The sequence below is a fragment of the Hibiscus syriacus genome, unplaced genomic scaffold, assembly GCF_006381635.1.
Source record: "Hibiscus syriacus cultivar Baekdansim isolate YM2019G1 unplaced genomic scaffold, ASM638163v2 tig00110290_pilon, whole genome shotgun sequence".
NCBI lineage: Eukaryota > Viridiplantae > Streptophyta > Magnoliopsida > Malvales > Malvaceae > Hibiscus > Hibiscus syriacus.
Genome location: NW_024062663.1, coordinates 196,509 through 221,211, shown reverse-complemented (window position 1 = coordinate 221,211; position 24,703 = coordinate 196,509). Strand labels below are relative to the sequence as shown.

The following is a 24,703-nucleotide window of genomic DNA, read 5'->3' as shown; positions in this document are numbered from 1 at the left end:
TAAGGATCAATTTTTATATTAATCTTAATTTATATTAATAATGCAAATCAATGTATGCCATTAATGGTACATATCAATGTATAATCTATCATACAAAAAAGCTAATAAATTTTAAAATAATATCAGAATTTTAAGTTTTAATCAAACCTTTATTTTTCTTCTTTAAAACAAGGGTAAAGTATTCATTTAGTCATTTATTATTCACGTGACTTTCTTTTAGTTAATCAATTAATTTTTTAAATCATATATAATAGTACGTTTTAATTTTATTTTGATCGTCCGCTATTAAAAAATTAATAAAATAATTACACGAAAAAAATTTAATAATGATGTGACAATACCTTATACTAAAACATCAACATCACTATTAATATTCAAAAATATGTGATCAAAATAAAATATAATATTAAATATAATTTTAAAAAGTAGTTAAGTGACCAAAACTAAACCACGTTGAGTGACTAAATAATTTACCCTTAAAACAAATATTATGAGCAAATATTATGAGCGGTGATGGAAGATGAACCCGCACAGTCATCTCCATGAGCATCACCCCACATTAACTTTTGCTCTCTCTCACAAAAGCCCTAAAAATCCCAATGGTCAGACGCAGTAATATCATCTCCTATTCTCCGCTTTCATTTTCTCTCATTTTCCTCTAATCCAAACAATGCCTCTGCTTCAGTTTCTCCTTGAATCCAGGTGCCTCTTTCTCTTTTCCTTTTTTTCCTCTATTTCTCTCTGTCTTCCAAGAGTAAAAAGATTTTAAATCTTAGCATTTATTTGTAATTTCTTTTCATTTCTGTTCTTCATTTTAGCTCTGCTTTCTGTTTAATAACTCTGAAAATGAAGAAAGAAAACGATACTACACTCTCTTCTTTGAAAAATATTTACTAATATTTAGGACTTCCAATTTGCTACATTTTTGTTTTTCATGTATCCAATCAAGTTATTGAAAAAAAAAATCTCTGTTAAAATGTAGACGTGCCTAGAAAGAGACATTTATTTCCATACAAAATGTAAATCTTTGTAATATTTTTTTATTGTCTTAGATATTAGTTTACACTAAAATTGACTGATTTTTTTTCAATTTTAACTTCTTATTATTTATAAATTTTAAAATAAAGTAGCTTTTAAACATATATATTATAAATCTTAATTATTTAAATTAATTAGGATTAAAGTTTAAAAATTTTGAAAAAAATTAAAAAACAATTTTAATGAATTATAAGGAGTATATTTTATTGTATTTTATAAATAATGAAGTTACGGCTCATGAAAATATTGTCTTGTGAATGAAGTTACTTGTTTAGCGGCAAACCTAGAAAGAGACATTTATTTCCATATGTAAAATCAACCTAATTAGGAATCTTTATTCTTATTTACCATTTTGGCCTAAATACTATCTCTAGAGTCCTCGATTTCTTCAAAATTTATTTATTTTTAAATAAATAAGTTATTGCTCAATATTTGCTGTTTTGTAATAAAAATGATAAAAAAAACGTAATGTTAGATATCTGATGAGCTAATTTCCAAGTGGGATAATAACTTGTTTCTAACCCCAACGCGTTTTAATTAATTTCTTTCCACTTATGTCTGATTCTATAAATGCTTTAATTAAAAGCGTTGTAAGCGTGGTTTTTTTATTATAATGGTTGTATATAATAGTAATTAACTTTTATTTTTTTCTTTTATTTTGTGAACAGAAAAATTTAAGAACAGTCAATCAGAAAATAAATTATGAATAATTCTTGGTTTGACAAAGCCTTGGATGGGGTTGAGGTCAATGATGGTTTCTTTGATGACGTAATTAAGTATTTGGATTTCCCATTGGAAGATGTTGAGGGGACTGATGATGGTGGTGGTTGTAGTGAAGCTGTTGTAAAAGATTTTCATTTGCCTCTTGGTGAGGTTGAAGAGAAAAATGGTGATGGTATTGGCGGTGAAGAGTGGGATTGCAACTTTCAAAACTTAGAGCCACCCCCTGCTAGTGTTTTGGCCAGCTTGTCTTCTAGCTTTTGTGGCGATTTTTTGGGTGATGCTTCCGTGAATAACCTTACCGTTTCTGTAAGTAACATTTGTTTCCCCCACGCTAGTTATGCCTATATTTATGGATTTTTAATTATTTGAAAGTCATTCTACCTTATATGTTTTCCACATGGTCCAAGTGGCACTTTAGAGTCCTTGTAAGTAATTGCACATTGATTCTTTTGTTACACATGAGTGTAAAAATTTGGTTGCAAATTGTGCATATGAGGTCTTTTTTGTGTTCCTGTTCGTTGAATTAATAATCCATTCTACTTGTTGGGGAGTTTATTTACTTGGAGACACATTGTATATTATTCATGGCATGGGGACTAAAACTGTGCTTTGGCTAACCATATGCTTTTTTTTTGATAGAATGGCTAACCATACGCTGATATGCCTTTATCCTGAAAGTCTGTGTGTGTATGAGATTAGTGTTCTAACTTCTAAGACTATCAATTAGGTTTGGGTTAGACTGTTAGAGGATACAAATCTACGATGTGTATCAACATGTGCCAGTTACTTGGTGAATAAATAACTGTATGTGCACGTGCACACTCACACTCACACTCACAGTGCCATTCTTAGAAAGAAACCACTAATAGGCCTTGGGCAGTATGTTGATCCACACTTCAATAAAGGGTGCGATGTTTTGGAAGTAATTTTCCAAGATATGAAGCGTTTCTTAATCAGTGAGTACTTGCACATAACTTTATTGTCAAAGTTATTTTGTGAAGGATGCTTGGAAAGAGCCTTGTTTAAAGCACAGGTTATTTTGTGTGACTGTTCATTAATGAAAATGGTTCAAAAGATTGAGACAATAATCCAATTTATTGCAGACTGATGTTCGTACTCTTCATTTTTCTTGTAGTATTTATGTCGTCCACTGCTTGTGTCCAACTCATAGACGTGGAGATATGATCTCCAAGGATCATTTAAATACATGTAAAACCGTAGAAAAGTATAAATCATACCTGTATTGGATACATAGCTATATCTGACACACACTAGAGTACAAGAGTTTGTGTGCGTATGGCATGCTATGTGCATTGATACACCAAATGCTTTCACACTGGTACATCTTTTGGTCCTAGCTAGCAAGCAGGCCTAATCGAGGCTTGGTTTTCCTTTCAAGCAATGGATGGGAGGGTCTCTCTTTTATTTACTTCTTTCTATGTTTATTTTTAAAATTAATTTATTTTTGACAGGAGATAGTAAATTATTCCTTAACCTCACATCCGACATTTTTCTTAATTCTTCTTCGCTTTTTGTATATAGTGTTATGAGTCTTCACATCTAAACCAGTGGGCAAGCACTGCCAAAGCATCCTCCAGCAGAAGCACTATGTCAAAAGGAGATTCTGTGGATGTCAAAGGTTCAATCTGGTTCCATACCTCTAGTCCGGTATCTGTACTTGAAACGACTAGCTCTTGCTCAGCTGCAAAGCCAGTTCCTATCAACCCTAATCTACATTTCCTGGTGAAGCGCGATCGAAGCAAGCGCAGACGAGCATCTGCCTTTAACCTGCATTTCTCATTGCCTTTTATATCATCCGCCTCCTCTACCCCCACAGGACCTACTTCTTTGGTCGGTTCAGAATCTGAATCAGAAAGTCATCTAACTGAGAAATCCGCCAAAAAGAAACAGAAGAAAAAGAACCTGACATGGCTTTCTAGCTCCAGTAAGATCGACAAATCCCCCTCCCAACAACCTGTTGTTAGGAAATGTAGTCATTGTGAAGTTACAAAAACTCCACAATGGAGAGAAGGACCCAAGGGTCCAAAGACCCTTTGTAATGCTTGTGGGGTTCGCTACAGGTCCGGCCGCCTCTTTCCAGAATACCGTCCCGCTGCTAGTCCTACATTTGTTCCATCATTGCATTCCAACTCCCATAAGAAGGTGGTAGAGATGAGAAAAAAAGCCACCATCTGTGGTGGTGATTCCACCTGAAATGTCTTCTTAATAGGGACCGCTTCATCATTATCAGTTTAGCAAGCTCCAAATAGGGAGCTTCCTTCTATCCCTCATATTGTCTTTTTTTTAACCCCTTGTTTCTCAGTGTGTACATTAGTGGAATAAGTAGGAAGTTAGATGATTTTCAAATTAGGGTTAGCGAATGTCATTTAGAGGTTGTTTTAACATGTTTGACAATATCAGGTCTCACCCTATTCATTTATTCTTCTTAAATGCAATTTATTTCGTCGCTTTCATAATCTAATCAGTTATTTTCCCTGAAACTGAAACTTTGGATAAATATTTCAATTTCAAAATGCAAAAGGTCATTGCAGTTTGATATAAAATCAAATATAATGCTAGATGCAGAAGTAAATTTAGATTAATTGATATATTAAAATCCTCGAGTCTTTTTTTCATTATGATCTTCTAAGAAGATAGAATATTCTCTTGCTATAACGGAGATAAGAGTGATGTAAGTTAACCTATTTTTTGAGATCATAATCTTTTTATATAGACTAAATATTAGATTAATCTTTTAAGAATTTATAATTATGCCTCTAATCAAATATAACTTATATTATCTATACTTTAATACTTATAACACATGTAACATAATTAATTATTTAATTTTGTGTCATATTTTATAATAACATTATACATACGTATCTATAATTATAAATTTTAGTCTAATATTCTTATCATAACAATCCAAAGAAACTCGTAGATATCACTGTTGGGGTCAATTTTCTGTGCTGCTTTTCATGTTATTTGTTGTTCATGCCCCGATGGAACAGTTTGTATCAATGTTTTTATATTATTTGTTGATGAGCATTTCCTTGAAAATATACCCTAAAGGCGACATTTTAAACTTTTGACTTGACCAATAAGTTTGAATGTTATAATAAATGGTGACAATAACGATAGGATCTTATTAGGTAAGATGTAAATTTGGATAAGTTTACGCAAAAGACGTCCTATAAAATGTTTACCTAGGAAAAACTCTTCATATAGGAAGGTGATAGTTTCATGGGATAACTATTTATTCATCACTTTCGCTTTATATTTATATATTTTTCTTATCGAATTTAAAAAATCATATTTCAATTATTTACATTATCAATTTATTAAATTTTAGTTACTTACATTACTGATTGTTATATTTTAATCATGCAGTTATTAACTCTGGTTAGTTTGATGACATGACATATTAATTAAAATAGATTAACTTTAATTTGACCCCTAAACTTTTGATAAAATATTAATTTGATTTCAAACTTTAGATAAAATATCATTTTAACCTCTAAATTTGTCATCGATAATATCTAACATGTGAAAATACCATGTCTTCAACATATGTTGATCATTAGTAAATTAATGATTTTTATCTAATAGGGTTTGTTTTAACTAAAATTTGAAATGATAGGAGTCAAAATATTAAAAAAAAAGACAATAATTATTTGTACAAACATTGAATTTAAACTGATAGATGAGTACTAATAATCACTTGGTCTAATGGGATGAGACACTAGACTCTTAAGTAAGGTAAAAAGTTCAAATCATGACTTTTGTGAATGAAGTAGATTAGATTATAAGGATCATCACATAATAGATCTTTACAAAACTTAATCTAAATTAATTGATCAATATATCAGATATAAATAATTAATTAAAAAAATAATTAGTGGATGAGTTAACAATTCTGTGGACTATAGATCTTTTTCATCTGGTGGGTTGGTTCTGAGTTTTGCACAATAATGATTCTACAACTGTAATGATTTGCATGACAATATTGAGCTTCTCAGCGAAATGTGAAACATTTGGAGTGTTTAGCCTCGGATTAACCTCGTTGGTTTTCGGCTCTGACATAAATGCAAGGGGACACGTTAGTTTGTTGCTCGAATTATTGCACAACATAACATATCTGCAATCTAATGACCTGTCCAAGTGATGTCTTAGAGGTTATTTGTTTGCTTCAGAATGATTAAGCGCTGAATGATTCAGAGGTTTTGTATGAATTAGCTCTGAATATGACATGCTGTTTGATAATGGCTATGAATAATTCAGAATGTATTTTTGTGCTGAATCATTCAGAATGTACTTCTGTGCTGAATCATTCAACACTGTTTTGTTGAATCAGTCAGCACTGAATCATTCAGAGTTGCGAAACAAATGCGCTGAATGCTGAACGGTTTAACATTCAGCGCTGAATGGTTCCATTAAGAGAGTGTTAATTGGACATCTAAAACTGTCTATACTCTATAGCATATCCTAGATTTCTCCTTTCTGAAGTTAGTCATTTCTGTGAAAGGATTTTGAGTGTCGGTATCAAGTTGTTAGTTTCTTTGCAGAGTAAGGGAAGCATGCTGCAGATAGCTCGCTCGTTTTCAGTTCCTATAAACGAAAAAGAAGGAAAATTAAGGAGAATGGATTCGTTCTTCCGAGTGGTCCCTTCAACACCGCGAGTAAAGGAAGGAGAAATCAGTTCAAATGCTTCAAACGGACCCGATGCTGGTATGTATTCATCTATGTTTATGCATATGTTCAAAAGTTTGCAAAGTTGAGATAGATCTCAGAAATGAAATCTTAAACCATAAAATCAACACTTCATATTAGACTAAGATCTTTGTCTGAACAGATTTGACACGAAACTAAAAGCCTTAATCTTTTGTCTGCAATGTCTTACGAAAATCTCATTGTTCAGAAAACAATGGCCCTGATGGCGAGGACATACCAGAAGAAGAGGCTGTTTGTCGAATTTGTATGGTTGAACTATGTGAAGGAGGATAAACATTTAAGATGGAATGCAGCTGCAAAGGTGAGCTCGCGTTGGCACACAAAGACTGTTTGAGTCATTGCTTGTTCATTGAACTCAACATCACGACTTATAAGAATCTTCCCATTGCTTAGATTGTACATTTTTTAGTCCTTGGAGTTTGAGTCATAGCCAATAAAAATAAATTTAGAACTATGACAGTCAAGTTTTGACCTATCTTGATTTGGTATATGCGCATAGGCAATGCTACCAAACAATTGAGTATGTCTTATACTTGGTTTTTTTCTGCTCCATGTTTCTTGAGGTGTTACGTTAACCACTCTTTGTTAGCGAGCGACTAGAAAAAAATTGTATATGAAATAACTTTGACCTAAAATTCTTTGAGTATGCTCTTCGCCTCCATCATACTATTGGCCATGTCAAGAAAAGTTTTATTTTTTCGTTTCATAATATCATTTTGTTGTGACGGTCTGGACACTGTCAAAGGACGACGAATTCCACGTATTTTATAAAAAAATATTGGACCCGAAGGATTTTGTCTCGTAACCATTCTCCTTTTCAACAAGAGCTTTAAATTTTTTTAAAACATCAAAACCTCATATTTATGCTTCAAGTAGTAAACTCAAATATTTCTAATATAATCATCAATGAAAAACAAGAAGTATACATTTTACTTAATGATACTGGAGTGATTAGTCCACATATATCGATATGAATAAGTTAAAAAGATATCATTATGTTATTGAATGACAATGGAGTGACTAGTCCACATATACATGTTCCTCAAATTTCTTGATGTTATTTCTTTTGAAAAACATGATTTTGCATGTTTACTGAATATACATATCTCACATAATTGATTAGGATGACTAATGGTTAGAAATTTATTAACTATATTCTTTTCATTAAGCATCTTAATTGCTCCAAAATTTAAATGACTAAATCTTATATGTCAGCATCATGTATCATCTTCCACGTTGATTTTCAAGCATTTTGATTCAATTGTTTCATGATTCATAGATTCTTTATTTTGATGTGTGTACTCAATTCTCTCCAAAACTAAAGCTCTTGTAAAACATTTAGATGCTGAGCAAAATTAAGGATGACAATTTTAACGGGGACTGTTTCTTGATGGATTTTTATAAAATACTAATTTAAAGTTGAGAAGTGAGTCTATACATTTTATGTTAAATAAAACATTTTTGTTTAACAAAAAAAAATACATATTTATGCCAACTAGTGTTGGCACAAATGGTTACGATTCAGGAATTTAAGTTTGTAGGACCAAGTTCAAATTTTACCACCGTCACTCTTGATGGACAATATGTAAATTCCTATATAAATCTCAATTGAGTCTTGGGTATACTCTAACCCTAAACTAAATATTAGATACTTAAAAAAAATAAAGTTTAGGTATCAAAATAAAATAAAATAAATAATTTAAATATTAGATATGTAGTTTATCCTAAAAATCACCTACAATTCAAGAAAAAGAATCAACTTACTTTTTGTTTAAAAATAATAATAATCTCGTGGACGCCATAAATTATTAAAATGTAGTTGATATGCATTAAAAGCCTATCCTATATGATAATTACGGCGATTTAAAAAAAAAATCACCCTTACACACTCATTTTTTCTGTCATACACCGTTCAAATTATATTTTTTGATCTAACACCATTTATAGTAAGTCACGTACTGAAACGCGTCTTGTTAAACGTATAAAAATCCGAGTATTAATTTTATAAATAATTTTAAAATGGTGTCTAATATGTAATTAATTTTTTTTAGGGTGATATTTATATAAAACATCAACTTTATTTATTTATTTTTAAAAAAAATTAAATTTATATTTTTTTGGTATTGAATTTTATTTATTTTTAATTCTTTTTTATTACATTTTTTTAAAAAAGTGAATAAGAATTCATTTGATCTATCAATTGTAAAATTTTTGCATTAAATTACATAATACATATAATCTAGTATAGGAAAACTTTGAGGTAAGTAATTTAAAATATAAATAATTTTATAAAAATTTTATAACTAATATTTATTTTTTAAAATGATGACGATGACGATGATAATAAATATTTTATAATTTAAAAGAATTATAAATTTTATATATTTTTTTAAAAAATTGACTTTTAAAATTAATTGTTTAAAAATATAAAAAATATTAAAATAAACTTTTAAAATTAATAATGTTTATTCATTTTTAATAAAATTAGAATTCAATATTTATTTTATATTTTTAAAAATTAATATTAAAAATAATATTTTAAAAAATTAATATTAAAAATAATATTTTAAATAAAGAGATGATATTTTTTTAATTTTATATTCTTTTTTATTGAGTTTTATTCACTTTTAATTCTTTTTTATTGTATATTCATTGATTTAAAAAAACGAATAATAATTCATTTGATTTATCAATTGTAATTAAAAGTATAAAAATGTAATAAAAAATAATTAAAAGTGAATAAAATTCAATATAAAAAGAATATAAAGTCAATTTTTTTAAAAAAAATATATAAAATTTATACTTTTTTAAATTATAAAATATTTATTATCATCATCATTTTGAAAAAGAAATAATAGTTATACAAAATTTATAAAATTATTTATATTTTAAAATATTTACCCTCAAAGATTTCCTATACTAGATTATATGTATTATTTAATTTCATGCAAAAATTAAAATTTATCGAGTCATAAAATAATTTGCAAAAAAATATTTAAAGATTTTAATGTAAAATTTTTTTTCACTCAAAAAAATAAATAAATAAAGTTGTCATTTTTACACAAATATCACCCTAAAGAATTTACTTACATATTAGATACTATTTTAAAATATTTATAAAATTAACATCTGAATTTTTTACACGTTTAACAAGGCGCGCTTCCAGGGGCGCGTCTTACCCCACGTGCTGCCAGACCAACATAAGATGCAGAAGATGTTAGATCAAAAAATATAGCTTTGACAAAAAAAATTAGTGGGTAAGGATGATTTTTTTTTTGTTGGGAAAATTGACGATAATTACTTTGTACGTAATTTTTTGTTTCTTTTTTCAATCATGCATAATTTTGGATTTATTTATTAAATAAATAAAATTTTAATATATGAACTCAAAGTGGTTAAAGATCTGACAATCTGTTTAGATTCGATTTTCCCTCTTATAAAAATAAAACTAAAATTCTAAACTCACCCACACGTGTATTCGACATGTGTCACAGTTACATCAATCACACCGTCGTTCGGAGAGTAATTTCGTGATTTTAAAATTTTCTGAACGAAAACTAGGGTCTTTAATTCCATTTTAGTATATAAACTTTGTTTTATTTCAAAATAATATTTAATATTTAATTTAAGTTTCAATTTAATATATAGTGTTAAAAAATTAACAGAATCACTGACGTATTTTTTTAATAATATTATGGCTTTATCTCATGATAACATGTCAACATAACCATTAAATTTTCAATTACGAGATACCAAAATAAAACATAAATTAGATGTTTAGTATAATTTTAAAATAAAATTCAGATACCAAAATGGAACATAAATAATAGTTTAGACCATTAATTTATAATTTACCCTAAAAATATAGTAGTAAAAACACACACTTCATAACCGAGGTAGTGACAAGTTCCCATTTATAAATGAGATAAGAGAACTGTTCCTATTCGATCTCATTCATCTCTCTGATCAAATCAAAGCCGTCTGTTTTCCCCCTAAATCAGAGACCGGGAGCCTTGATCTTGATAATCTCACTTAATTTTTTAGGGTTTCTACAAGTTGTTTTCTCTACAAATTTCAGGTAGTTTTTCTCTGAAACCTCTTTAGTTTCAATTTCTTTGACTTACGTTTTCCGATTTGGGGGTTTTACTGTTTTTTAAGGATTTTTCATCTTTTCCGTGCAATGCAGCTTCAGTGCGTGTGTATTTTTTTCATGGGTTTTTCTCCCTTTCAAGTATATGATCTGGGTATTTTTACTCCTGTTTTTGTTTCTAGTTTTGAGTAAACGTTGAAGTGTATACGTTTTTTAGCTTCTTTATTTTCTTACGTAACTTTTTTATACACCAACAGACTAGTTTTTTAAGGTAGTATAGCAGAACACTTTTGTCACTTCAGTATGCTTTTTGAAACCTTGTTATTTTATCTTATTTCAATTTTTTAGTGCTAAAAATGATTTCCATGTCATCTTTTTGAGTTGTGAGCAAGCATCTTAAAAAGCTGTAACATTTCTGCGTCATTCGTCGCTTAATGTTAACCGTATTCGTGTGTTCAAGCTTATGTACTTAGATTTCCTTATTTTACACTCTGAAGGGTATTTATTTTCCTTTTATCTTATCATTTACGCTTATTTATCTATTTTGTTTGTGGGTGTTCCGCCATTCTTAAATATTTGCTTATTTTGCTGTAGATCTTCTGATTTTCTAGATAATTTTCCTATCCTTTATAAACATGTCTTTAATGTGCTTGCATGTTGGTGTTTTTAGCATATTCTTAGGGAAAAAATCGTCATTTTTAAAAGCATAGAGTTTGGTGTCTTGACTTTGCTTGTGTTTTTGGGTGTTTGAATGTCTATGGTTGTTTCTATTTTCCACTCTGCCAGTAGTATAAGATCTTTAAGCCATTATTTAGTCAACTGAATTTCCTGAATGTATGCCTTCGTTTCTCTAAAAGAGATTCGACCTCTTTAACATGTTTGAAGTACAAAATAAATAAATAAATAAATAAATAAATAAAATCTGCCATTGTATTATAATTCTATATGGTTTAAATGAAATAGATTCTGAGTGACCTAGTTTGATGGGTTTCTACGATTGTGGTATTTCTAGAGGGTTTGCTTCTCTTTCTCTTTCTTTGTTAGTAATATGACTAATAAATTAGCTTAGAAGTTGAAAGCCGTTTTGTTCATGAAATGATTACATAATATCCTTTTTATATACTTTCCAAGCGGTTTTACTTTTATTTCAGGTGACCTTAGCACTTGCTATTTGTTTTTATTTCTTCATACGATACATATTTTTCTTCTTGGTTAGGATATGGAATTGTTTGAGAAAGATGGAAATGGGGATGTGCCTGAGTCTCTGCCACCTCCCCCACCTGTGCCTCCTGATGTTGTACCTATCAAAGCAGAATCTGAACCTGCAAAAAAGAAGGTTGTGCGAGTCCCAATGGCCAGGCGTGGTCTTGGGTCTAAAGGACAGAAGATAACTCTTCTAACCAATCACTTCAAAGTGAATGTTGGAAGTGTTGATGGATATTTCTTCCACTACTGTGTATGCCGTTTGATTCCTTTGCACCTTTCCCCTTTTACATCTCCGCTTCCATTTTGTAAACGGTAATTGTTGATGCAAGTTTGTTCTTTTGCATTTGGTTCAATAGGTTTCTCTATCTTATGAAGATGGTCGTCCTGTCGATGGAAAAGGTGTTGGAAGAAAAGTGATAGATAGGGTGCAAGAAACCTATAGCAATGAGCTGGCTGGAAAGGATTTTGCTTATGATGGAGAGAAGAGTTTATTTACTGTTGGTCCTCTCCCAAATAACAAGCTTGAGTTTACAGTTATACTTGAAGATGTTACATCCAACAGGTAGGCATGCACTTATAATTGATTTTTAGTATTTATGTCATTCCCATTTATTGTTATTTAAGCTCTAAACACGGACCTTCCATCTTATTTATAGAAACAAAGGGAATGCAAGTCCTAATGGCCATGAGAGTCCAAATGCTCACGACAGGAAGAGAATTAAACGGTCTTATCAGTCAAAAACCTTTAAAGTGGAGATTAGCTTTGCTGCAAAGATTCCCATGCAGGCCATTCAAAATGCTCTGCGTGGACAGGAATCAGAGAACTCACAAGAAGCCTTAAGGGTGTTGGATATCATTTTACGGCAGCATGCTGCAAAACAGTGAGTTAAATATATATATGCATGCATATTATTTTACCCATTTTTAGGTTTTGGTCATGGATGTTAAATTTTTGCTACAAAATTAATTTGATTATAGGGGATGCCTTCTTGTTCGCCAATCTTTCTTTCAAAACAATCCTGACAATTTTACAGACATTGGTGGAGGTGTCCTAGGCTGCAGAGGGTTCCATTCTAGTTTTCGAGCCTCACAAGGAGGCCTTTCCCTGAACATTGGTTGGGATCTTTTCTCCCAGCTCTAATTCATTCGTCTGCTTTGTATTTTTTTAATTACTCAATTTATTTCTATTTTAGATGTATCAACTACCATGATAATTCGACCTGGTCCAGTCGTGGATTTTTTAATTGCCAATCAGAATGCCAGAGATCCTTACTCCCTGGACTGGACCAAGGTAACCAACAAATACTCACTTTTGCCAAGTGAATTTGAGTTTTCTTGCATCAATTATTAAACCACTGTTGCTTGGTTCCCTGTATAGGCTAAACGAACTCTTAAGAATCTGAGGATAAAAGTCGGTCCATCCAATCAAGAGTACAAGATTACTGGATTGAGCGAACAAATGTGCAAAGATCAGTTGTATGGTTTCTGATTTCAGAACAGTGCTTTTTCTTTGATTTATTTTAAGTTTTTTTAACTCGGCTTTTATTTTTTTCAGAACAGTTGTATGTTTCAATTTTAAGGATGGACTTTTTTATGTTGTATATTTGTGGTCTTCATGTAGGTTTTCATTGAAGCAAAAAAGTGCGAAGAATGATAATGGTGAAGCTGAGAATCTAGAGATTACTGTTTATGATTATTTTGTCAACCATCGCAACATAGAGTTGCGTTATTCTGCAGACCTGCCGTGCATTAATGTTGGAAAGCCAAAACGGCCAACGTATATTCCTTTGGAGGTGAATTCATGCACTATGGTTTTGTTTATTTATAGAATATATGTTTCATAACTAATTCTTGTCTATGGCTTGTTGTGCACCTGTTGCCATAGCTGTGTTCCCTGGTGTCTTTGCAACGTTACACAAAAGCACTAACCACTTTTCAGAGAGCTTCACTGGTTGAAAAATCAAGACAGAAGCCTCAGGAAAGAATGACTGTCTTGTCTAGTGTAAGTCTTTCCTCTAAGCGTTTGACTCTCTTCATTTCACTTGTGTTATAACTTGTGTCGGTGAGTGTTGCAAAATTTGTGCAGGCTTTACAGAGGAGTAATTATGGTGCTGAGCCAATGCTGCGTTCATGTGGCGTTTCTATCAGCACTAATTTCACCCAAGTCGAAGGTCGTGTTCTGCCTGCACCAAGGGTAGAGTCATCTTTAACTTAATAAATTTTTGTTTGTTCCATTAATATCATACATTTATATTGGGTGTTCAGGGTTACCCTAATAATCTTTTTTCTAGATCTAAATTCTGTTTTATCTTTGATGACAGTTAAAAGTCGGGAATGGTGAAGATTTCTTTCCACGGAATGGTCGGTGGAATTTTAACAACAAGGTCTTTCCTCTCCTTTTTGCAACCTTACGTTTTATGTATTTTCCCTTTATTGTTTCTCTAACAGTTCTGTTTATGACTTGATAGAAACTAGTGGAGCCAACTAAGATTGAACGATGGGCTGTTGTTAACTTCTCAGCACGATGTGATACAAATAGCCTTGTTCGAGATTTGATTAGATGTGGAGACATGAAAGGAATTGTATGTTTGGCATTTGATTTTTTTATTTTGGTTGTGACGGTTTTGTCAGTAAGCATATACAGAGTTGTATAATTCAACTTGTTGACTCTTCTTTAGAGGATAGACCATCCTTTTGATGTGTTTCAAGAGTCAAATCAGAACAGACGCTGCTCTCCTATTGTTAGAGTGGATAAAATGTTTGAGGACATCCAATCTAAACTTCCTGGAGCTCCACAGTTCCTCCTTTGTGTTTTACCTGATAAGAAAAATTCTGATCTTTATGGTATGCAAAATATTATCTGGTCATACATTGACTCTGCTTTTCTTTTCAAAGTCTTTCCTTACATGTAAAGTTCATTGATTTTTAAAGGTCCATGGAAGAAGAAGAATCTTGCCGAGTTTGGCATAGTCACGCAGTGTATGGCTCCAACTAGGGTCAATGATCAGTACCTTACGAATCTGCTTCTAAAAATCAATGCAAAGGTAGGCTCCTGGCAGATTTATTCTTTTATTTTTTAATTTGTAACTTCTGGATGATGGATTGGTAAGCTATTTCTTTCTTTGTATATCAAACCCTGACCTGCTCTTACCTCTGCATAATCTGCTCACAGCTTGGAGGACTGAATTCTATGTTAGCAATTGAGCAAACAACTTCAATTCCGGTTGTTTCTAAGGTCCCAACCATCATCCTTGGCATGGATGTGTCTCATGGCTCCCCTGGGCAGTCTGATATTCCATCAATTGCTGCGGTAGGGATGATTCTTCATAGTCATTGGGTGTCTCAAGTTTCCTTCAATTGCTCTGTTTGTAATGGTAGTTATTTGAGATGTGATTCTGCAGTCTGTGCATGTTAAATACTTATTAAATATTGCCTATAATGAAGCTTCTTGACCTGTAAAATTTTAAGAATTCCTTTTGTTGAATTTCTAGGTGGTCAGCTCCAGGCAGTGGCCTTTGATTTCCCGCTACAGGGCATCTGTGCGGACACAGTCACCTAAGCTTGAAATGATAGATTCTCTGTTCAAACGAGTGTCTGACAAGGAGGATGAGGGTATCTTTAGGTGCGTGCCAATAAAATTGTTTATGATTTGTTATCTGTTGTTAATCATTCATGTCTAGCATTTTAACTTTGGGGTCTAGTTATGTTTACAGTTGTGTTCCTAATGATTTTATTTTTCAATATCAGGGAGGTTCTCTTGGACTTCTATACAAGTTCAGGAAAGCGAAAGCCTGATCAAATCATAATTTTCAGGTTTGTTTTTACGTTTTGCTGTTTCTCGTGTCCAGTTTGTATGATAATATAAACATTTTCCAAGCATAAATCATCATTTTAGGTAACATGCAAGTACAGAATTTGGTTTTCCTATTTCTTAATTGTCATTGATTTTTCTCTTCGTTGCAAACTCTATAATGACTTCTAAGCCACTATATATTTATTCTACCAGATCATTTTTTACATGTGAAATGTATAACCACTATTTAGGGAATAAGCATCTTTATCTGCATAGTGTCTTCATGCAGCATACGAATTGTACAAGTTGAATGTCCTTTAAACTTCTTCCTGAATTTTGACATGCATCAGATCTTTTATCTTTCTTTTAGCCTCTTCTATATCCCTAATTTATTGTTCTGGCTATGACTTTGACTGTTGTGATAACCCCTCTTAACATTTGTACATCTGTCATATAGTTTTGTTCTGCACTATATCTTCCATGTAAAGCCCTTTTATTTTTTAAAATTCTGCAATTGCAAAAATATGTTTGGTGTTAATCTATATGGCAAACTTATCCTGTTTTTCATGGTTTTCCACTGCAAGTTGTGTTATTATCTTATGGTTTTTTTGGATAGTTAAATTTATCTTATGATTAATCATGTCGCTTGTGTGTATTTCTTTGTGAGTTTGTGGTTACAATGATATGATGTTTGTGTTACATTTATTGAGATGCTCATTATGATTCTTGAATCAATTCAGGGATGGGGTTAGTGAGTCACAGTTCAATCAAGTTTTGAACATTGAACTGGATCAAGTCATTGAGGTATGCAATAAGATAACATCGCTAATGATAAAACATTCTCTTAAGATAGTGATTGGGATAAAACATCAACTATTAACGTTTCTACTTTATAGGCTTGCAAATTTCTTGACGAGAGTTGGAACCCCAAGTTTGTGGTCATCGTTGCACAGAAAAACCATCATACAAAGTTCTTCCAGCAGGGATCTCCTGACAATGTCCCACCTGGTAAGGATCAGTTATGATTCAGCGTGCCACTACAGTATCTTTGTTATGGTGTTCCAGTTGATCCCCTCTTTTCCCTATTATACAGGCACTGTTATAGACAACAAAATCTGTCATCCAAAGAACAATGACTTCTATCTTTGTGCTCATGCGGGAATGATTGTAAGTGTTTCCAGAACTTTGTTTTGTTGATTAATGTTTCTATAGTTATATCTTGTCTTTTTTTCCCCTTTATTAATATGCAAGGAACTTCATTGTTCTTTTTCTACCTTTAAATGTGAATCAAAACTCTGATTTCTGAACTTCATTCTGAGTTTTGCATCTAAATCCTTTTTTTTCTTGATCAAGGCTCAATTGGCTGTTTTTACTTTGAAATGTTTGTGTTAAATATCTTTTTGTGGTGATTACGGTGTTAGTGACGTTTTTGATGTGTTGTAAATTGTTGTAATGTTCATTTCTTCATATAATTTGTGTTTGGTTTCCAGGGAACCACGAGGCCTACCCATTATCATGTTTTGTTAGATCAGATTGGGTTTTCGGCTGATGATCTCCAGGAACTTGTTCATTCTCTGTCATATGTGTGAGTGTATAATCATGTATAGTAATCGCTTCCGCAATGTTTTAATCCATAATATTGTGTTTACTTATAATCTGTGTATTGCAGTTACCAAAGGAGCACCACTGCCATTTCTGTAGGTAAGAAATCTGTTGTAGCTTTTGGCCCCTAGTGTTTGTGTGGCTTTCAGCAACACTTGGTTTGATATAGTTTTTTCTCCTGAAGTGTTTGTTTATATATTTTGTGGGATTGGGAGTATGAGAATGATGATTTTGTTACAGTTGCTCCAATCTGCTACGCACATTTGGCAGCCTCACAGGTTGGAACGTTCATGAAGTTTGAAGATGCATCGGAGACGTCGTCAAGCCATGGTGGGGTTACGGCACCAGGAGTTGTTGCTGTCCCTCAGCTGCCTAGGTTGAATGAGAAAGTCTGCAGCTCAATGTTCTTCTGTTGAGAGGGACGTATGAGCCGAGCCCCATGTTTTGTATAGGCATTTGGTGTTTTTTACCGAACGACTGAAACGGTTTTAAGTTAAAAATGTAGGATTATCCATCCTGGAATGTTTATGATGATGATGCAGTGTTGTTTGAATCATCATCCATTTTGAGTATGAACCTACTGGTCTAGGGTTGTGAACAAGTGGCTCTCGCCTGTGTAACTTGGCTGTGTTTGTGGTGTGGAATGTGGATGATGTTATTCGGCAGGTTATGCTTGAAGAGTTGGATTGTGGCTAAAATATTTGGGTCTTCAATGCTGACTGCAGAAAAATCAATTAGATTCATCTAAAGATCGGATTTTTGATAAGAAAACTTTAAACAAGGATCACAGCAGCAGAGTTGAGCCCATTTAGAGTTTTTTCCCCCTTTTTATATAAAATTTCAATATATTAGTTACACTGAAACTGGAAGCCATAATTGGTCTGGAACATAAGGTTAAATTAAGGTGAATTACATAGAACCTTATTATGATAGAGTTGATTGAATGTGAGGTCCTCAAACTATGGCCTTCGTTCTAAATTGGTTCTTAAACTTTAAAGTATTTTATTTCAATCCTCAAATTATGACTCATTTTAAATTGGTACCTGAATTTTAAAAGTATTCTATTTTTATCCCTCGACAATCTAATTTTACTGGTCTTTTAAAGTTTTGGGAATTGAATTCGTGATCTAAAAAGGTAATATATTTTTAAGGTCAAGAAAATTAAACCCATGACCTAAAAATTAAACTATTTATGAAGGTCCTAAAAATTGTTTAAAAGGTCACGAGTTCAGTCCAGTTCCTATTACCTTAAAAAAATAAGTTAAAATTATTAACCAATAGAGTTAATGATAGATTAACGGTATGATTAGAAATGAAAAGAAAACAATAGCTTGGAAATTGATATAGAATATTTTTAAGTTTAGAGGACTAATTTGGAATGGGGTCGCATTTTGGGAGATTGATATAGAATATTCTAAAGTTTAGAAATTAATTTAGAAAAGTTGTTATAGTTTGAGGACATACTATGCAATCATTTCTATACTATAATAAACGATTACGAAAATTACGTAAACCATTGTAACTTTGAATTTATGACAATATTGGCTGAACTTGTAATCCTTCTACCAGCGTCCTACATTTTTTTTTACCTTTACCTTAATTCAGCCTCATTTCAGTATGCAAAAAATATCTTCCATCTGATTTATGTTCTCAAATCACAAGTTAAAAATAACCCAAACGAAAAACAATGGAGAAAATAAAAATTAATTGCTAACAAGAAGTTATTGAAAAACGATAATCACATTTCATAAAAAGTATATTATAACAAAATGAAAAATTAAAGATTTTATAAAGAAAATGTTCATTTACAATTTAATTGTTTTGTTTTCCAATATCATATTCAAGTTTGTTAAGAAGTGAACCTTTTTCAAGTTGGAATTGAGTTTTATGTCATTCTTATCTTGTATATGTAATGTTGCAGGCAATATGAAGTATTATGCCATTCTCACCATACCTAGGACAAGTAAATGGCCAGCCACCATCTTCATATATATATATATATATATATATATATATACACAATAAACAACAAAAGGTTATCATGCAAAACAATATACAGGACCTTCCCATCTCTAAAACAACTGATTACATCACAAAACACACTTCACCACATGTTCTAAATGCACAAAAAGAATTTGTCCAATTTCACAGCTCCCTTTATCTTCCATTGCAAAACAACTAATGAAACACATGCAGAGACTAAGAATCAATAGAGCTGGGAATGCTCATTAAAACCACAAAAGCAGCAGTCCGGACCATATAGCCATCGTACCTGCAATTTAAAATCTAATCCCGTCCAATATGGTAGTTAATGATTTCATAAGCTATATCATGACACGGCAGTCTATATCAAGTTAAAATCAGTGGAAACCAAACAAGCCAATAACATTCCATACAAATTACCATCAAATTTACAGAACCACAATTCAAAAAAATGTAAATAACCCCAAAAATGTTGTCACATAAACCCAAATTAAGAACATTCTTGAAAATAGAATAATAAAAAAAGGGTACGGAAAAGGAATTGTTTGAGTCACACTTGAAAATATAAAAAAGGCATAGTAGCATCTAAATGAAAATTCTACTTGTTACTCAACATTTTTCAAGAAACAAATATTCTAACTGAAATAGCACACCTTTTTAAAAACATGAGAAGGTGGGAGAGTACGAAAACAAAAATGAAAATACAGGTTAAAGATTTCTGATCTTTATACTAGGCAAACAATAACAACTTTTGGGTACAAATTTAAAGACCACGTTTGCATGAGTGCCAGGAACTTCAGAATCACCAGAGTTGAAAATAAAATGATTGATGCATCTATGAAAGTATCTGCACAAAAATAAAGCATAAACAGTTTCAAAAACAAGAGACTTATGGAAAAAGATGAAGTTTCATACCTTCGGCAGAAACAAATAAGATCATGTTAATAAAGTTTAACCAACTAAAATTTGAAGGATAACAATGAAAGAATACAAAATGAAACTCAATAGACAACGTTAAGTGAGATGAAAGCAAGAAGAACGGTTCATTTTAATTTTAGAAAGGAAACAAAAAAATCAAATAAATTTTAAAGATATATGGATCAACTTCAAAGAAATATAGATGATTACAAAATTTGTAATGAAGCCTTCATATAAGAAAAGCTCAGACTCAATAACATCCCAACTCTTAAGAAGCATTTGCTCTGTCCAAGAGTTGAAAAATTAACCTTGTTAAACTACAACCAAACAATTAACTTCGAAATATTAAAGTATTAACATAAAAGTTAAAGCATACTAAGAAGTAAGAAATCTAGTCATTCATCGACAATTAAGTCATGTTGTTAAACTAACACCGAACAATTAACTTAAAACATATTATTAAGTATTAACTTAAAATCGGGTAAGGTACACTAGAGGCAATTGAACTATGCTTAAATTATCTTTTTGATCATTGAACTTTTAAAAGTTACAAAAGGGTCACTGTGACATTATAATGATTGTAAAATTTCTATAAACTAATGATCATTTTGTAACATTTCGATAAAATTTAATGACTATTTTGTAACAAACTGATAAAATTTAATGACCATTTTCTAAAAATTCAATAAATTTAATGACTATCTTGTAACAATTTGATAAAATTGGTGAGCAAAACAATTTAATGACTTCTAGTGTACTTAACCCTAAAAGTTAAAGCAAACTAAGAAGAACTGTAGTCATTCATCAACAATTAAGTCCAGTTGAGGTTTTAAACACAGCAATTCTTATGGCACATTTTTATGCAATTCTTTTTCAGCTTTGCAACAAACCTGATCCTGACCACTAACCACCCATTGCGAGATCATGATTTATGGCACATTTCCCTCATTAGAATCAAATTCGCATTTGATAGTTCTATTATGCATAAAGATCATGCAAATGCAACAATACTATAAATGATGAAAAAAATATAATATCCAGATACCTTGGGCTTCACCTAATGTCCCATGTAAGGAGCACTGCCACCGGGTTGATTCCTACCAGCACCACCCTGACCCATCTGTGGGTTTTGATATCCACCCTGCACTCCATAGCCTCCAGCAACCTGATTCCCATAGCCTGCACTGGGTGCTCCTTGGTTGACAGGGGCACCACTAAACCCTCCAAGCAGATTACCAAGCCCCAAGCCCCCCTGTCCAGAAAGCAATGCAGTCAAAGCCTGTCCAAGTGCTGGGTTTAAAGCAGGTGCAGCAGCAGGGTTAAAGCCAGTAGCAGCAACTCCAGGGTTGAACCCCACTGCAGTAGGACCAGATGGAGCCATCAAATGACCAGTGTCTGATCCAGAGGTCGAATACTTTCCCTTCTTAGCATGGTGGTAATGAGACTGAATCTGATGTGCTCCTTGCTGGTGCTGGTGGTACTCCTGATGATGCCCACCAGAAGTACCTCCTCCATAACCACCTTTAGTCAATTTCGGCCCGTCAATGGCTTTTTGGCAATGCAAAACATGACTTTCAAAATTTTTATGAGGCTCCTCCAATGCTTTCCTGGCACTTTCAGCCGACCTGTATACAAAAAGGGCAAACCCCTTTGGTTTCCCTGTCTGCTTATCAAGCCCCAATGGACCTTCCTCAATTTCACCATACTGTCTAAAAAACTCTAGCAACTTCTCTGGGTCCAATTCAGCTGACACATTGCTAACAAAAATCTTCTTTTGAGTATACTCAGAAGCAGGTGGAGCATTCGGAGGAGGTGCAGGAACCGGCCCTTGTGAAGCCAACTGGCAAGAAGTAATTCTATTCCCAATCTTCTTCTGGGGTTGTTTCAAAGCCCGGCGTGCCCCGCTCCGATGCTTGAATAGAATAAAAGCGTAACCTTTGGATTTCCCAGAAACCCTATCGGTAACAGCTTTGCATTCTTCAATTTCCCCATATTTAGTAAACTCTGCAGTGAGGGTTTCAGCAGTGGTATCCCAACTTAACCCATGAACGAAGATCTTCCTGTGGGCCGGGTCTGCATCGGCGAACTCCCGAACGGACGAGATAAATTCCGGGTGTTTATAAACCGCTTTCTTAATAAGGGTAATCAATTGATCTTTCCCGAATGGCTCTAGAAGTTTCTCGAACGGCTCGTCATCCAATTCTTCTTCCTGATCCGTTCCCTTAGGGGCTCCATTTTGAATGGAGGCGATAGAGGAACCAACTAGGGTTTGGTTTGGAGCTCGTTCGCCTTCGTCATCATCATCTTCTTCTTCCTCCTCGTCTTCTTCAACTTCAACTTCCTCTTCTACTTCTACTTCTACTTCTACTTCTTCTTCAACTTCTACCTCCTCTTCCACTTCCTGTAGATGCTGCTCCTCGCCTAGTTCCGGGTTCAGGTTTTCGTCGGATATATACGGGGGCTGTTCTTGCTGTTCTTGCTGTTCTTGCTGTTCTTGTTGAATTGGTTGAGGATCTGAGGTGGTTTTGGTGGGTCGGGGTTCAGAGGATCGTTGCTTTCGCTTTTTTGCCATGGATGAAAAGAAAATTAGGATTTTTATTATGAGTTTTGAAGGAATTGCTAGGGTTTGGAAGTCGAAGGAGTCTATCAACATATAAAACAAATATATTTTCAGTTCCCAATTTCAGCTGTTAGATTAAGGATATATCCGACTTTATACGTATCATTAACTCCATATAATTATGGGTAAATTAGACTACTCATCACTGAATTTTACTCTCTCCTATTTCATTCACTATACTTTTAATTAGTTCAATTTAATTACTAACTTTATATATTAATTTTACTTCATAACACTGTTATAACGTAGCTTATTTTAATATCAGAATGAGCCACATAAGATGTACATTCCATAAAATAAAAATTAATATTTAGGGTCAAAATTATTAACCCTAAAAAATCACCTAGAAAGGGAAAGAAGAAAATCCATCCATGACGGTCACATTTATTCTTTCCTTTATCATCTCCATCACCTCTCTCAAAACCCATCTCCAGATATTATTCATTTTCCCTTAACACACGTCAAAAAATCCTTTTATCTCCAATAATCTTATCTTTGACTTTTATTTAACAAACATCCTCTCAATTTATAGAAGATTGGTGTTTTTGATGGCACATGAAGAAATCTTTCCTTCTTGTGTCTGGTTCGAGATGAGCCAACTAGTTTTACATTATATATATATATTAGATATTATAATTTGTAAGTATAAAATATTTATCTACTAGATATCTTTTAATATATATATATATATATATATATTATTTTTTATGTGTACATATATGTATATGTTTATATATTATAGTATGTTTTAATTTGCCTAGATATATTTTGTAAATAAAAATTAACTTATTTTAATATACATTTTATAATTATTTATATGTATATATGAATTTTATTATATTATACTATATTTTCCTTACGTATACGAAATACTTATACATGTCATTTCATTTGCATTGACATCGCTTATCATATGACTCTTTATTAATAGTGCATTAATAATGAGAGTAAGAGCAATGTTATTTTATTTTAAATTTTTGAGAAATTGTTGTCTAGATGTACAAGAAATTTTCTCTCGATAATTTTAAGTAAAAGAATATCCTATTAAGAGAAATTACAAAAAAAAAATATTATAATTTTTAATTATTAAAAAATAAAAAAAATATTCTTTAATTTAAATTTATCAAAAAAATTATCTAAACACCCTAAAAACCTTTTTCTCAATGATTAGAAATAATTTAACACTCTTTATTAATGAGCTACTATGGGGATTCTCCAAGGGGAATGGTGAACATTTATCGTATCTCTTGCTGCCTTACAGCTTTCACGCGCATTTTCTCATCCAATACATCCAATTAATTGGGTTTTTGTAAAACAGGTTGAATCTGCAGTCGAGTTTGCCAGGATATGTAGAAAGCTGGACAACCATAATTTTGTCTTTTCAATGAAAGCAAGCAATCCGGTTGTCATGGTCCAGGCTTAACGTCTGTTTGTGGCTGAAATGTACGTTCATGGCTGGGATTATCCACTACATCTGGGAGTCACTGAAGCTGGAGAAGGTGAGGATGAAATCTGCGATTGGCATTGGGACCCTTCTTCAGGTACCTTCACAGTACAAATAGAGCATAGTCAACAGAAGCGGTTACTATTAAAAGTTTCCAATGCTTGTGGTTCTGCAATGCTCCGCAGCTATGGTGATTTTAAAAATGTGTTTGGAAAGTCTGGCTCATTTGTTGATAATATGATCTTATACTTGCAGGATGGTTTAGGTGACACAATCAGAGTTTCACTGACCGAGCCACCCGAGGAAGAGATAGATCCGTGTAGAAGGATGGCTAACCTTGGTATGAAAGCTGCCGAACTTCAGCAAGGGGTGGCAGGATTTGGAAACATTGATTAATTAGACATGTTTTATCACTTCAAATACCATTATTTTGAGAACCTTTCTTTCTGACTCGAAATTTCAACCAGCACGATTTGAGGAAAAGCACAGACATTACTTTGATTTCCGGCGTCGATCTGGTCAACTGCTAACACAAAAGAAGGTTAACCATAG

The 24,703-nt window shown here is 32.4% G+C and overlaps 5 protein-coding genes across 5 annotated transcripts; 4 read left to right on the top strand and 1 right to left on the bottom strand.

Moving 5' to 3' along the window:
- The first annotated feature begins 607 nt into the window (after nucleotides 1-607).
- LOC120116272 (GATA transcription factor 11-like) lies at nucleotides 608-4,218 on the top strand. Its single transcript, XM_039136801.1, has 3 exons — nucleotides 608-702; nucleotides 1,707-2,067; nucleotides 3,304-4,218. The coding sequence occupies exons 2-3, from the start codon at nucleotides 1,741-1,743 to the stop codon at nucleotides 3,973-3,975; spliced, it is 999 nt and encodes a 332-aa protein (XP_038992732.1). The 5' UTR covers nucleotides 608-702; nucleotides 1,707-1,740; the 3' UTR covers nucleotides 3,976-4,218.
- Nucleotides 4,219-6,026: 1,808 nt separating this feature from the next.
- LOC120116281 lies at nucleotides 6,027-6,818 on the top strand. Its single transcript, XM_039136807.1, has 3 exons — nucleotides 6,027-6,048; nucleotides 6,244-6,492; nucleotides 6,683-6,818. Exons 1-3 carry the CDS (start codon nucleotides 6,027-6,029, stop codon nucleotides 6,766-6,768), a joined length of 357 nt encoding a protein of 118 aa, XP_038992738.1. The 3' UTR covers nucleotides 6,769-6,818.
- A 3,738-nt stretch (nucleotides 6,819-10,556) lies between these two features.
- LOC120116270 (protein argonaute 4-like) lies at nucleotides 10,557-17,637 on the top strand. Its single transcript, XM_039136799.1, has 23 exons — nucleotides 10,557-10,573; nucleotides 11,802-12,041; nucleotides 12,148-12,353; nucleotides 12,448-12,672; nucleotides 12,770-12,906; nucleotides 12,985-13,082; nucleotides 13,170-13,267; nucleotides 13,413-13,584; nucleotides 13,677-13,793; nucleotides 13,878-13,985; nucleotides 14,113-14,175; nucleotides 14,260-14,373; nucleotides 14,470-14,635; nucleotides 14,723-14,835; nucleotides 14,964-15,101; nucleotides 15,283-15,413; nucleotides 15,539-15,604; nucleotides 16,325-16,388; nucleotides 16,481-16,592; nucleotides 16,678-16,751; nucleotides 17,075-17,169; nucleotides 17,254-17,285; nucleotides 17,427-17,637. The coding sequence occupies exons 2-23, from the start codon at nucleotides 11,805-11,807 to the stop codon at nucleotides 17,600-17,602; spliced, it is 2,742 nt and encodes a 913-aa protein (XP_038992730.1). The 5' UTR covers nucleotides 10,557-10,573; nucleotides 11,802-11,804; the 3' UTR covers nucleotides 17,603-17,637.
- Nucleotides 17,638-19,714: 2,077 nt separating this feature from the next.
- LOC120116271 (UBP1-associated protein 2A-like) lies at nucleotides 19,715-22,755 on the bottom strand. Its single transcript, XM_039136800.1, has 2 exons — nucleotides 21,133-22,755; nucleotides 19,715-20,016 (listed from the first exon to the last, which is right to left on the bottom strand). Exon 1 carries the CDS (start codon nucleotides 22,738-22,740, stop codon nucleotides 21,145-21,147), a length of 1,596 nt encoding a protein of 531 aa, XP_038992731.1. The 5' UTR covers nucleotides 22,741-22,755; the 3' UTR covers nucleotides 19,715-20,016; nucleotides 21,133-21,144.
- A 1,401-nt stretch (nucleotides 22,756-24,156) lies between these two features.
- Nucleotides 24,157-24,664, top strand: LOC120116269 (4-hydroxy-3-methylbut-2-en-1-yl diphosphate synthase (ferredoxin), chloroplastic-like). Its single transcript, XM_039136798.1, has 2 exons — nucleotides 24,157-24,248; nucleotides 24,407-24,664. Exons 1-2 carry the CDS (start codon nucleotides 24,159-24,161, stop codon nucleotides 24,545-24,547), a joined length of 231 nt encoding a protein of 76 aa, XP_038992729.1. The 5' UTR covers nucleotides 24,157-24,158; the 3' UTR covers nucleotides 24,548-24,664.
- The last annotated feature ends 39 nt before the right edge of the window (nucleotides 24,665-24,703 follow it).